Here is a 12334-nt window from a genome sequence, read left to right as displayed (position 1 = left end):
CCGTTGCATTATACGGGCTCAGTTGTGCTAGTTAGCTAGCTACCCCGTCATAAACGATAGACATAACTACGTGCTCATCCTTTCAAGACCTGTCCACGCTTAGTCCTCCCATTCGATAAGAATCAAAGGAGTAGTGTACAACGCCACATTATCTCCAACACTATCAGTCTTGGTATAGGTCAGGTAGATGCTATTGTCGTCCGCTGGCGAAAGAGCCGGGTTGGCCTGCAGAGTATAAGCACCTAAGGAGTAGTTCCCGTTGACCCCCGAATAGAAGTTCACAGGTTCAATCCAAGGGCCTTCAGGTGCAGGGGCTGTAGTAATGTAGAAATCTGCCGAGACAGACTCGCTTGCCTGTCCAATCCAGACATAAGACTGCCAGGGCTCGGAGTAATAGTATGTGCCCTGTCCGCCTGCACTGACATTGGCTATAGTAGCGGAGTCGTCGCCCAGTGCTGGCTGCTCAGTTGTCCAGCCTCCATTCACATAGAACTCATACTGCGACTTATCTTCCACACTGTCCGATGGAACACGGGCTAACGCGACATCCCCGTTGGAGCCTTTGCCCCAGATATAAGCTGTGCCATCTTGTACAACACCACCGTAGTTCCCGTAGGGTATCTCATTCTCAGCCCAGAAGGCCGAGTTCACTATCTCCGCTTGCGGGAGGCCGCTGTCACCGGATGTATAAGAAACTCGATAAAGAGTAATGGATGGGTCGGTGATGAGGTCCGTCAAGCCAGAGATGTGACTGTTATCGATCCATGTATAACCAATAGTCGTGCTACTGGACTCAGAGCTTGTCACAAGTGGTGGACTGTTTGCCCAGAGCGGGTACCGGGTACCATCCGAGCAAGTCCCGGCCTGATTGCTATCACAGTTGCCGGGCACAAGAGGGTAGAAGGACATGTCGTTGTTGTCCCCGTACATGGTGAGATTTGTGCCACCGCCTGAAACCAGATCGGTCCAAGAGGCGGAGCTTGTGAACAAAGGCAAATCTGGGATGCCGCTTGAATCATAGTGCTGCGAGTCTCGGCATGCCCACAGCGCACGATCGCCGAATTGGGCTGAGCCGCAGGAGTCACGATTTAGAGTGGGATCGGCCAAAAGGCCGATAACTTGGGCGGACTTGACGGTCGGGTTACTGACATCGTGCTTTTTGATTGTTGCTACCGTCGCAACGGCTGTCGAGGCCAGAGCCATGAAACATGTGATATGCATAGTCAAGAGGTGACGTTTCGGATGAATTCGAAACAAGATTGATGGCAGTAACAATATCTTCAGCGGCGCTTGGCTTTCTTATCACATCTATGCCTTCCTGCAATGAAACGTTGACTGGCACAGGCGTTAAATCTATCCCGCGCGCCACAGCTCCATGCAGCAGCCGTGAAGAAATGTGGGACCAATGGCAGTTGTTTGAAGTTTGATTAAAGGGATCATGGTCGCGCATCAGACTTCGCCACATGGTCGCGCATCAGACTTCGCCACATGGTCGCGCATCAGACTTCGCCACTCACCATCTCATCCCTACCATTAATATATATGGTCGACTTCGTACCTGCTGTATTACTTGAGTAGGAACGGGGATGGCTTTATTCAAATGGCCGCCATACTGCCAATGCGAAAAATTTCACGTGTCAGGAACTTAGCAAACAGTATGATGGTTTTGGAAATGATGGTGCATATTTTGCTATTTTGCCGCAGTTTTTTTTTCTTCGAAATTAGTGTCTGTCAGGATAAATCAATCCGCAAATATTACCATGAAAAGTGGCTAGTATCGTCGAGGTACTGTTAACAAAAGGAGTTCATAACTGATCAGTGGAGGGGAATCCATGGCACCAATAACATAGTCCCTGCAGGTGCCTGCTCATCTATACCGTATTCAGTCTCCTCGAGGCTGATTGCTAGGCTTTATGGATTGTTCGAATTCGGTTCACGGTGAGTAAAGATATTATGTCATTGCCAACTTTTACGCAGCGGTCAGACGCAGGATAGGGCATATTACTATATCGTTTCACTAATATTTTCTTCTAGGCGCATTAATCTTAGTCTAATAGTGAGGGGTGCCATGGGCCCCGACATCTGCCCGATATCACCGCAATATCCGGGTTAATTAACAGCGGGGAAGAGCAGCGAAGCCAAGCGATTCGTTCAATAAAGCATCCATAATGTCGATCAGTGGGTCGATATCTTCGGGGCCAATAAACCCCACAGATGCTTCTCGGTTCTCGCTTCATCAACAACCCGAACGACTGCCGACTGTTCATGTTTATTTGTCAGCCGTGTCTTTAGCATTTCACGTCTGGCGCAGCCCAGTCTGTTAAACAGAGACGGGGAGACGATGTCTGAAATCCTTCCTAGCAGCACACGCGGGGCATCACCTCGGCACAGATAATAACTCATGTCAGCACCAGTAACTAGTTCGGTGCCCAGTAACTTGTTTCTAGCCATGCTGGCATGAAAAGGTTGCATTAGCAAGTCCAGGGTTGACTTCTCCATACTAAGTAAGACTTACCCTGCGCCACGGTCCCTCCGACTGGGGCATGAGGACATACTAACCAATAGTGGTCACCGAGTTCGATAGCCTTGGGGTTCCGTGGTCAATGCGTCGCCCGAGCTAGTGTTTCCGTGCAAAAACTTCGCTTGGTTCGCCTGGCCTTGCATGCGGGGCCCCAGACTGGATTATCTACTCTATATCGTCACATAATTGGGAAAAAATAAGCCACAAAGCCACTTAAATGGCAAACGATCGCGCAGCCTTCGGCTCCATGGCAGAAGGAACAAAATGTTCAATACCTTTATTGGAATCGATTCGACAAGAGATCCATCTAATCGACGTCGTTCGATTGTTGCGAAAGCCTGTGTGGAATGCCGACGGCGAAAAACTAAGTGCATTGGGACGCGTCCCTGCACTGGCTGTCTTGCCTGTAATGTCGAATGTATTTTCCCCGAGTACCGTCGACGAGGGAGAAAGTTAGTCTTCTTAAAATATGTTAGAAGAATCACGGGAGCTGACGAGACTAGGAGTCAAAAGGCAGCAGCCACCAACGAGTACGAAGCAGTGGTCAAATGTTTATTCCCGAACACCCCAGTTCAGTCACTCAAGGACCTTTCGAAAGAGGCCTTGTTAGAATTAGTGAGATCAGAAAGTGACTATTCGCCAAGTACGGCTCAGCACAGTTCCTCCGACGCCTCCCCCGACGCCACAATGCCACCAAAACCTAGATCAGTGCCAGACCTTGAAGTAAATGTCCGACTTGATCAGCTACAATGCCAAGATTTGTCTATATTCGAATGGGACGAGACCTCGCCTTGGTCTGAGCACTCTGTCGAAGACGATGTGAATGCGCTTTCGTTATCACAGAAAAGAAGGTCTTCTTTCGTCGGCATATCCTCCGTCGCCGCAGCATTGAGGGCTTTGGAAAATGTTGTTCCGGGACAGTTCGCCGAGGAAAAGTTTATGCCGTCAAAAATGTCCACCACGAGCCCGTTCGAGAGTCAAATGGTCATTATACCACAGCCTTCTGTTAACCGGGTTTCCTCATACCACGAAGAGCAACGGCTGATTGACGCCTACTTTGCCAATATCCATGTGTTTGCACCTATAATTCACGAGCCCAGATTTCGCAACAAATATTTGACAGATCAGGGCAGCCAGGATAGATCCTGGCTTGCTCTCCTCAACATGGTTCTTGCACTGGGGAGCGTTGCAACCTCTCGTGGTGACTCAGAAGAGGATTTACAATATTATCAATTGGCACAGCAATACCTATCACTTGAAAGCTTTGGTAGCGGTCGTTTGGAAACACTGCAAGCGCTCGTTCTCATGGGAGGAATGTATCTGCATTATCGCAGTCGACCAAACATGGCGTCTGCAATTATAGGCGCGTGCTATAGGATCGCAAGTGGCCTCGGACTCCACCTTCATGCATCGGAGGATGCTGAAAGAAGAGCTATCCTCGGAGAAGAAGTGAAGCGCAGAAACTGGTGGACTATCTATGTCCTCGATACCTGGGGGTCGGTCACATTGGGGCGGCCCTCTGCAATGCTGGGTACTTTGCTTGACCAACCAAAAAATATTCTGGATGACCAGGTACGAGTCACTGCTTTTGAGAATTTCCAACAAAGTTTCTGATAAGATTCAGTTTGGCGAGCTTCCACCGACGGAGCCAACAATTCACTCTCCTCTGATTCACAATGTCCAACTGTGCAAGATCATCAATCAGATCCAGGACCGATTTCTCATTACGTCTGTCCTCAGCGATGAAGAACTACATGTTTACGACAACATGCTCATTTCCTGGTTTGAAGGCCTCCCACTATTCCTTCGGGTGTCCGATCCTAGCGCTCCCGGCCTACATGACGCACGGCTAGTGCTTAAATGGAGATACCAGAACATTCGATTGCTCTTGCATCGACCTCTGCTTCTCGACACCGTCATCCGAAAAATTCAATTCGAGTTTCTTTCGCCAATCGAACAATCCATTGTTTCCAAATGCCGACATATAGCAGCGGAATCAATTTTCAGTATCCAGGCCGAGTGGCGCGCAACAAAGATGTGCTGCTGGAATGGAATCTGGTTTCTGTTCCAGGCATGCCTAATACCATTGATGGCACTAGCAATTGAGCCAACGGGAAGCAGCGACTATCAGAGATGGTGCAATCAAGTTCAGATCAGCATTGCGATTTGCGACGATATGGCGCAACTGAGCCCCGTGGGCCACAAGACAAAAGCTTTCCTGGAACAACTATTTCTGGCAATCGTCAAGACATCGCCACACAGTCAACATTATCAACCCAACACAGATGGTCAGATGCCGCTGAATACTGTCATGGAATTTTTGACTGGTGATTGGGATCATGTCAACGGATATGATGCATTTTCGCAGTACAACACGCCCGACATGTCATCCCTCGAAGACCAGTTCTTCCTTCAGCCATACAACTAGGCGTTTCGTGTGACAGGGGATTCCGGAGGAATTGTTATCGAAGGGCTCTGTCCTCTTGTCTGCTTGGGTTGCAAGCACCATTATTGTTTTGTTACTTTCTTAATAGAATCCAACCCTGTTTTTAGATCGCCATTAAACGATTTATTTACCTCGGCTCCTGAGAGCATCGCAGGGGCGGTTAGATGACGATATAGCGAGTCTTGGTGGGTATTTTGAGTTTTTTCCAAGAGACTGCAAATCCTACCAAGTTACGAGTCATGGGATTATGCTCACCGTTCCTTCATGCAGTAAATGGACAGTCTACTCCGCATTCCGGAGCAGGAATACCCCGACCATCCAGGTTGGGCTAGGCTCCGCAAGTTTATGGTTACCCCTCTCTTTGAAAAAAAAAACATGATTCTGGCCAGGCTGCATATTTCTGATATTATAAATAAGTGTGCGGTTAACTGGCCGTTCTCCGATCTCGAGAAATTCTACAAGTTGAAATCAAAAACCATGTGGTTGCGAAGCTTTATATTACTTGGATGGTTGGGTTATCCCAATTTAATCGCTGGGATACCTTTAAAGACTGCCAGTAGCGATAATAGTCCTATTGTGGACTTAGGATACGCTAAATATGAAGGCACCTATTTGGATGTCGGCGTTAACCAGTTTTTGGGCATGCGATATGCTGCTCCGCCTCTGGGGGATTTGAGATGGAGAGAACCCGAAGATCCCGTTCATCAAGACGGAGTACAGCCTGCCACAGAGGTAAAAAATATTCCCATATTTATAAGATTGCTGGTTCATGCTCATGGTCCACCTTGATCCACAGTTTGCACCGACCTGTGTTGGAACCGCTGGAGGGGGTCCAGACTTAAGCAACACTACCAATGAGGATTGTCTGTTCCTCGACATCTTTACACCAAGCAATGCCACTCCGGACTCTAAATTACCCGTCTGGTTTTTTATCCAAGGTGGTGGATATGCTGGGAATACAGACCAGAACTTCAACGGAACAGAGGTTGTCTCCAAATCGAATTCAAGTATGGTGTTTGTTCAGATCAACTACCGAGTCGGCACATTTGGATTTTTGGCCAGTGAGAAAATCCGTGAAAATGGGAATCTGAATGTTGGGCTACTCGATCAGCACAAAGCTTTGCAGTGGGCACAAAAATATATTCATCTGGTATGTCCCTATCAATGCGCCAATATACAGGCAACCACACTAACATAGCCTAACAGTTTGGAGGAGACCCAGATCATGTTGTCATCCACGGAGATTCGGCTGGTGCTGGCTCAATCGCCTATCATCTAACTGCCTATGGGGGTGAGCGTGAAAAGCTCTTTGTAGGCGCCATAGCAGAATCACCGTTTCTTCCTACCCATAGAACAGTGGCTGAGTCGGAGTTTCAATTTGCCCGTTATGTGGCAAACGTCAGCTGTGAAAATGATGCGGATGCGATGTCGTGTCTTCGATCGAAAGACACAGCAACTCTTCAATCCGCAGATGTGGCATCTCGTTTTCCCGGGACAGAGGAAACGCCCCTTTGGTACTTCCTACCTGTCGTTGATGGGACATTCTCTCCAGCCGATCTCTACACTCTTTTTGAACAAGGAAGGGTAACGAGAGTACCAGTTATGGTCGGTGATGACACCAACGAGGGAACAGCATTCAGCCCTAATGCTACCACGTCCTCGGAATTTTTGGAATTCATGCAGGCCAATTACCCTCGATTGACACCTGCTGATCTTCAAGTCATCAACAAAATGTACCCACCTGGGCAACACCTGCCTGACCACGCCAGTTTTTTCCCCCCGACGGCAAAAGCTTACGGAGAATCAACGTTTACCTGTCCTGGGATTGAAATTGCCACATCGCTTGCAACTTATTATTCTTCTATGAAGACCTGGAGCTACCGATACAACGTCTGGGATGCTGAATACGAATCGGTAGGTCTCGGAGTGCCACATGTGTCTGAGAAGCCAGCTCTCTATGGTCCAGGCAATGCAGGAGCTTGTGATAATTGCTCCTATCTGACCTACAACGCGCCAATGGTTCCCATCGTTATGGACTACTGGATCAGCTTTATTCTGTCCCTGGATCCAAACACCTACCGACACTTCACGGCCCCAGAGTGGAAGTCGTGGGGACCTCATGGCGGCCAGAGATTGAGGTTCCAGCTGAATGCAACAGATATGGAATCTGTGCCCAATGATCAAATGCGGCGGTGCGCCATCTGGAAAAGCTTAGCTAGGACTATGCAGCAATAGTCTTCTAGTAGAGGATTCTTGCAAAAAATTGCCAATTTGTCAATTTGGCGAAGTTGCAAACGATTGGTAAGCAGTAAATGTTTGAAGGAAAGTAAGTATCAATTGACTGAACCAGAATCAAATAGCTTCCCTTGAATGAACGCTCTTTTAGTTTCGGGGGCTGCGATCTCTCTCCTTATTCGAGTTGAATTCCTCCCGAGCTTAGTTTTCATCACAACAAATACATTCCAATGCAAATTTTCTAGTCTATCCCATCCTACTGAGTAATTGATACCTCCCATTCCTTTTCCATGCCGTAGTATCTAACCTGGAGTTTTTGGTTCTCCAGTCCCTTAGCAGTAATAATCTGCTCGTCGCCCGGAACAACATCGAGACAGTTGTCATCAAACTTAACTGAATCCACATCATCCACATACAGCAACAAACCCTTGACCGGGACGTCTTCGGTTTTCACGGAAATGCGTCCGTTTTCGGCTCGGATTTGGAGCAAGGCTTTGGGCATATCAAGGTAGCGATACGGCTGTGGCCAGTTGGTGCAACGAGCGACAACTGTCTTGTCGGATGGGTCCAGAAGTCGCACTGAAACGATGAGAGGCTCGCCTTTCCTTGTGGTCTCTAAGCCTAATAGTGTAGTATCAAACAAGTCTGAGCTTGAGTTGGGTGGCAACTCACATAGTTCTTCCTTGGATAGAACTTTGTTGCCCGTCGAAAGCTCGAATATCTGAAGAGATAGCAGCAGTTTGACGTTGCTGAGCGTCAAGTTCATTGCCCAACCCTGGATCTTTGACTCCTTATCGATAAAGGCACGCGTTCGCTTGAATCTGGGGGTTTTGACCTCGTTTCGCTCTATACCGAGGGTTATAGGCGCCATGTCGCGCTTCACAGTGAAGTAGGCCATCTTAGGACGGTTGTAGTAATCGATGAGTGCTTTTGAAGTTACTTGCCACGTGCTGTTGAACTGTAAACTTTTGTATCAGCTTCAATTCTTTTTATGGTGCAACGAAAGAAGTAAAAGAGGAAATCACGTACCTGCCATATCAAGGCACCGCCGCAGTACTCTTTACCCTTGCCTTTCCATTCTCTGCGCCACGACCGCAGGGCGCAAGTCATAGCTTCAGCCTGGTTGAGTTGTGTGATGTAAATGTATTCCTCCAAGTCATAGGTGTATTTGAAATTTTCGATAAGATACGTTGCAATTTTTCGCTCCTGCTGGTGCTCTTTGTTATGCTCGTCGACCGTGCGAGAATGTGGGTGTCTCTCGGAGGCTGGCGAATCGCCGAGATAGGAATCGATTGTTTTGATATGCGGGAGTGACGCCATTCCGAACTCCGAGATGAAGCGACTCTTCAGTTGAGGGTACTTCTGCCAGGGAAGAACATAGTGCCAAACTGTTTAAAAAGAAAAAATCCAGGTTAGCTTCAAACTATGAGTACTATGGGCCTATTGGCAGGCTCTGGGGCTTTGAATGGGAGCAAAATGAGGTGACAACATCAGTAATTTGTTTACCTTCCCATCTGTGTGTGTCTCCCACAAAAGGATCGTTGAAAGATTCGCCACCCCATGGAGAGCCCTGATGATAGCTGGAATCAGGAATCAACTTTTTGCAAAGATCAGGCAGGGTAATTTCGTATATATAGCGAGCAGGGAATGTCGACTTCAACCAGTTTTCTGGGTTCGTATCCTTGATGTTGTAGTTCGTCTTGAAGAGCTCGGCGAAGAGATAGTCTTCATTGTTACCGTTCCATGCGATAATGGAAGGATGGTGACGCAGACGACAGATGTTGTCCTCCACCTCAGCAGTGATGTTTTGAATGAAGCTCTCGTGCGCCGGGTATGCGGCGCAGGCGAACAGGAAGTCCTGCCAAACGAGGAGCCCTAGTTCATCGCAAATGTCGTAGAATATATCTTCTTCGAAGACACCGCCTGCCCAGACGCTTTTCATCCAACTTTGTTAGAGCATGTTCGGCAACTTCAGGACACATAATGCGAAGCTACACATACCGAACCGTGTTTTGATTGCCCTCGGCCAGCATATTTAGCTGAGTGCGGTAGCGGTCAGCCGTTACTCTAGGCACGAAATGGTCTGCGGGACACCAGTTCGATCCGTTAGAGTAGATCGGCAAGCCATTCACCTGGACGAAAAAGGAAGTTCCCGGCGCATCCGTGAGTGGTTGTACCACGAGTTTAGCTTCTCGGAGCCCGATCTTTTTCGTGATCGAGTGAATGCAGACTCCCTGTTCAGTCATTCGTCAGCCCAAAGTCTGAATTATATCCTGGTTGTGCTAAGAGGCCCCATACCTCTCGAAGTAGTTCGGCAGACACAGTGTACAAGGGGTGTTGTCCGTAGCCTATGGGCCACCAGAATCGCGCGTCTTGGATTTCGACAGTGGTATTTACCGAATTCTCGTTTACGGGAAATATACCAGCCCTCCCGGTGGCTTTACCAGCTGGATCGGTGATTATCAATCTGATAGTGTCATCCGCATTGCAACCCTCGGTCTCGGCGGCGACCCTGACAGAGGCAGTTTCGTTGTCAGTATCAATGGTGATGCGGCACCAAAGGTCGGAAAGCTTCGTCGAATACTCCTCCAATATAATCGGACGCCAGGGCCCGCAGGTTGTGAGCTCGGGTCCTGTGAATAGTGTTACTATGCGAGCTTGGACATAAAAAATGAGGCTATTCAGCATGGCAGAAATGCATGAACACATACCCCAATTCCAGCCGTAGTGATATTGAGCCTTCCTGACGAAGACACGGCTTTTCTCCGTGGATCCATTAAACTGGACCGTGTGATGGCCAGACTGCTCTAAAAGCTCTTGTCCCCTAACAAGGGCAACGTCGAAGATGATTTCAAGCATGTTTGCACCTTGTTGAATGCTCTTGGTGATGTCAATGCGATACGTACGGTGCATGTTATCCGATTCCAGGATAATCTGCCCGTTCAAGGACACAGCCGCGAATGTATCCAAACCGTCGAACCGGAGAACATACTTTTTGCCCTGCTCACGGGCAGAATTCGCGCCATCATGATGGAACTCGGTTTTGTATTGCCACTTTTGCTCCCCTACCCACTGTACGTCGTACTCGTTCGTTCCAATGTAGGGATCGGGTATCTTGCCGTGCTTCATCAAGTCGAGGTGCACGTTCGTGGGAAATTGTGCGACCGGGAGGAATCCATCCTCCCATTCCGGCACCCCGACTGCTCCAACTTGTTTGAACTCCCACCCAGAGGTGAGAGGGGTCGATTTGAACGCCGTCATGTTGGAGAAGTGTATGGAAATCGGCAAAAGAAACTTCGGTGTTTACCACCTGCAAGCGAATAATTTGGGAAATACCGTAATATGTATATTTCTTGATACCCAACAAGAAACTCCCGGTAAACCACACGCTCATCAGTGCTAGCTATGCCATCCACAGAGCACAAGCGAAGTGTTAGCCGCACGCTAACGGCTGTTCATTCCGGCATCTTGAACCGAGTAATTTCACCGGTGACCGAGCGGATCATTTAAGTTTGTAGAGGCATGTCGACCGGAAGCAGTAATCGGCGACCAGTCGGATCAATCGTTGGCGTGAGGAGTGCCACTGTACGTAGCCGGCCTCCGGTGGCCGGTGGCCGGTGGCAGGGTTACAGCGGGCGCTCTTCATGAAGCTTACGTCCGGGGAAACAAGGTTTTCGGTACGCAATATCGCATACATCCGAAAATCAAACTATTTACTACGACTACTATGAGTAGGCAGCTCTTCGTACTTGTCATTAGATCACTACATAAGAAGGGTCTAACCACATGAGACGGCATGCAGTATGAGCGCCCGACTTAGACTCTACACCCACACCCGCAGCCAATACAATTACTAGCGCCACCACAGCGCGTGCCAATTGACCCAACCCAAACACGAACACAGAGGAGAACAATAAGGTCGGACGTAATAGGGCGAAAATGGCGATTACCGGCCGCAAGTCTACGACGCTCGGTGAGGCGATATTGTTCGCTTTTGTCGTCGCCACTAACGTTCCTGGCATTGTGATATCTTGTCTGGCCCGGCGTTTGTGGAGGTCTAGCGAATACAACCTAACATCCGACCTTACACTATCCTTAGTTCGAAAGTAAGTAAAGTTACCGTCTTCCAACTTCTTACATTTGTGAGAACTCGAGCTCATGTTTATTTTCTTTCGCCGCAGCTTAGGAAGCGCGCCGCTGTCAATCAGACGATTTTCTGCAAGGCGAGATAACATCGGCGCTGTACGGAATTCTCGCCGCTTCTCAGACGCAGACCCGGCATTGTGTGAAAGACTATCCCGGGCGGACTTCGAGGGATACTGGATATGCCGAGGGTCAATCAACGGCACTCAGGGACTACCATCTCAATCCGACATTGTTGTGTTATGGATACATGGTGGTGCCTACGTTAGTGGAACTGCTCTCGCGAGCCTCCCTTCTTTATTACGAGTTGCGGAGATTGTAGCGGAACAGAAACTCTCTATCAGCATCTTCACGCTGGAATATTCGCTAGCGCCAGAAAAGCAATTTCCAACACAGATTGACGAGGTGACTGCCGCGTACATGTACCTCATAGAAGAGGAAAAAATAAATACAAGCCGCATCTTGTTATTGGGAGAGTCAGCAGGTGGCCACCTAGCTCTGTCACTAACTTACAAGCTACAGCAACAAGGGCTTCCACGACCTGGGAAAGTCGGCTTGCTTTACCCATGGGTCAATCTCGAGAATTCAGGCACTACCTTTGACACGAACAGATATAAAGATTGCCTCGACAAGACGGACCTAAATCGATGTGTTGACTGGCTCCTTGGGAAAGATGGTCGATGGAGATTCGCCGAGTTTCTCAACCTCACATCATCTTCTACCCGAGCCCGCCTAAACTGGTCACAAGTCTTGCCATCTACATGGATTGTTCTGGGCGGCAATGATGTCTTGGTATCTGATGTGTGCAGGTTTGTGGCCGATCTTCAGGAAGACGGAGTGCCCGTAAACTTCCAGTTGGTGGCCGGACGCCCGCACGGTTGGCTTGGTTTCTATGATTCACTTGCAGCAAAGAATTATCTGCAACTATCCCCAGAAGATGATGCTAGCTCTATCATGAAAGGCAGTGAGACAATTGCGAAATTAGTCTG

General features: G+C 48.6%; 4 protein-coding genes across 4 annotated transcripts; 2 read left to right on the top strand and 2 right to left on the bottom strand.

The window, feature by feature from the left end:
• Window positions 1-99: 99 nt before the first annotated feature.
• Window positions 100-1203, bottom strand: PFLUO_LOCUS235 (uncharacterized protein; the record flags this gene model as incomplete). The annotated part of the gene is made up of 1 exon (XM_073779489.1): window positions 100-1203. One exon carries the CDS (start codon window positions 1201-1203, stop codon window positions 100-102), a length of 1104 nt encoding a protein of 367 aa, XP_073634333.1.
• Window positions 1204-3208: 2005 nt separating this feature from the next.
• Window positions 3209-4949, top strand: PFLUO_LOCUS234 (uncharacterized protein; the record flags this gene model as incomplete). The annotated part of the gene is made up of 2 exons (XM_073779478.1): window positions 3209-4093; window positions 4146-4949. The coding sequence occupies 2 exons, from the start codon at window positions 3209-3211 to the stop codon at window positions 4947-4949; spliced, it is 1689 nt and encodes a 562-aa protein (XP_073634332.1).
• Window positions 4950-5976: 1027 nt separating this feature from the next.
• On the top strand, window positions 5977-7202 carry PFLUO_LOCUS233 (uncharacterized protein; the record flags this gene model as incomplete). The annotated part of the gene is made up of 2 exons (XM_073779467.1): window positions 5977-6117; window positions 6174-7202. The coding sequence occupies 2 exons, from the start codon at window positions 5977-5979 to the stop codon at window positions 7200-7202; spliced, it is 1170 nt and encodes a 389-aa protein (XP_073634331.1).
• A 256-nt stretch (window positions 7203-7458) lies between these two features.
• On the bottom strand, window positions 7459-10463 carry PFLUO_LOCUS232 (uncharacterized protein; the record flags this gene model as incomplete). Its single annotated transcript, XM_073779456.1, has 7 exons — window positions 7459-7823; window positions 7875-8160; window positions 8232-8590; window positions 8709-9136; window positions 9204-9436; window positions 9501-9835; window positions 9914-10463. 7 exons carry the CDS (start codon window positions 10461-10463, stop codon window positions 7459-7461), a joined length of 2556 nt encoding a protein of 851 aa, XP_073634330.1.
• Window positions 10464-12334: the final 1871 nt, after the last annotated feature.

Source organism: Penicillium psychrofluorescens (assembly GCF_964197705.1).
Source record: "Penicillium psychrofluorescens genome assembly, chromosome: 1".
Classification (NCBI taxonomy): Eukaryota; Fungi; Ascomycota; class Eurotiomycetes; order Eurotiales; family Aspergillaceae; genus Penicillium; species Penicillium psychrofluorescens.
This window is presented reverse-complemented; position numbering and strand designations above follow the sequence as displayed.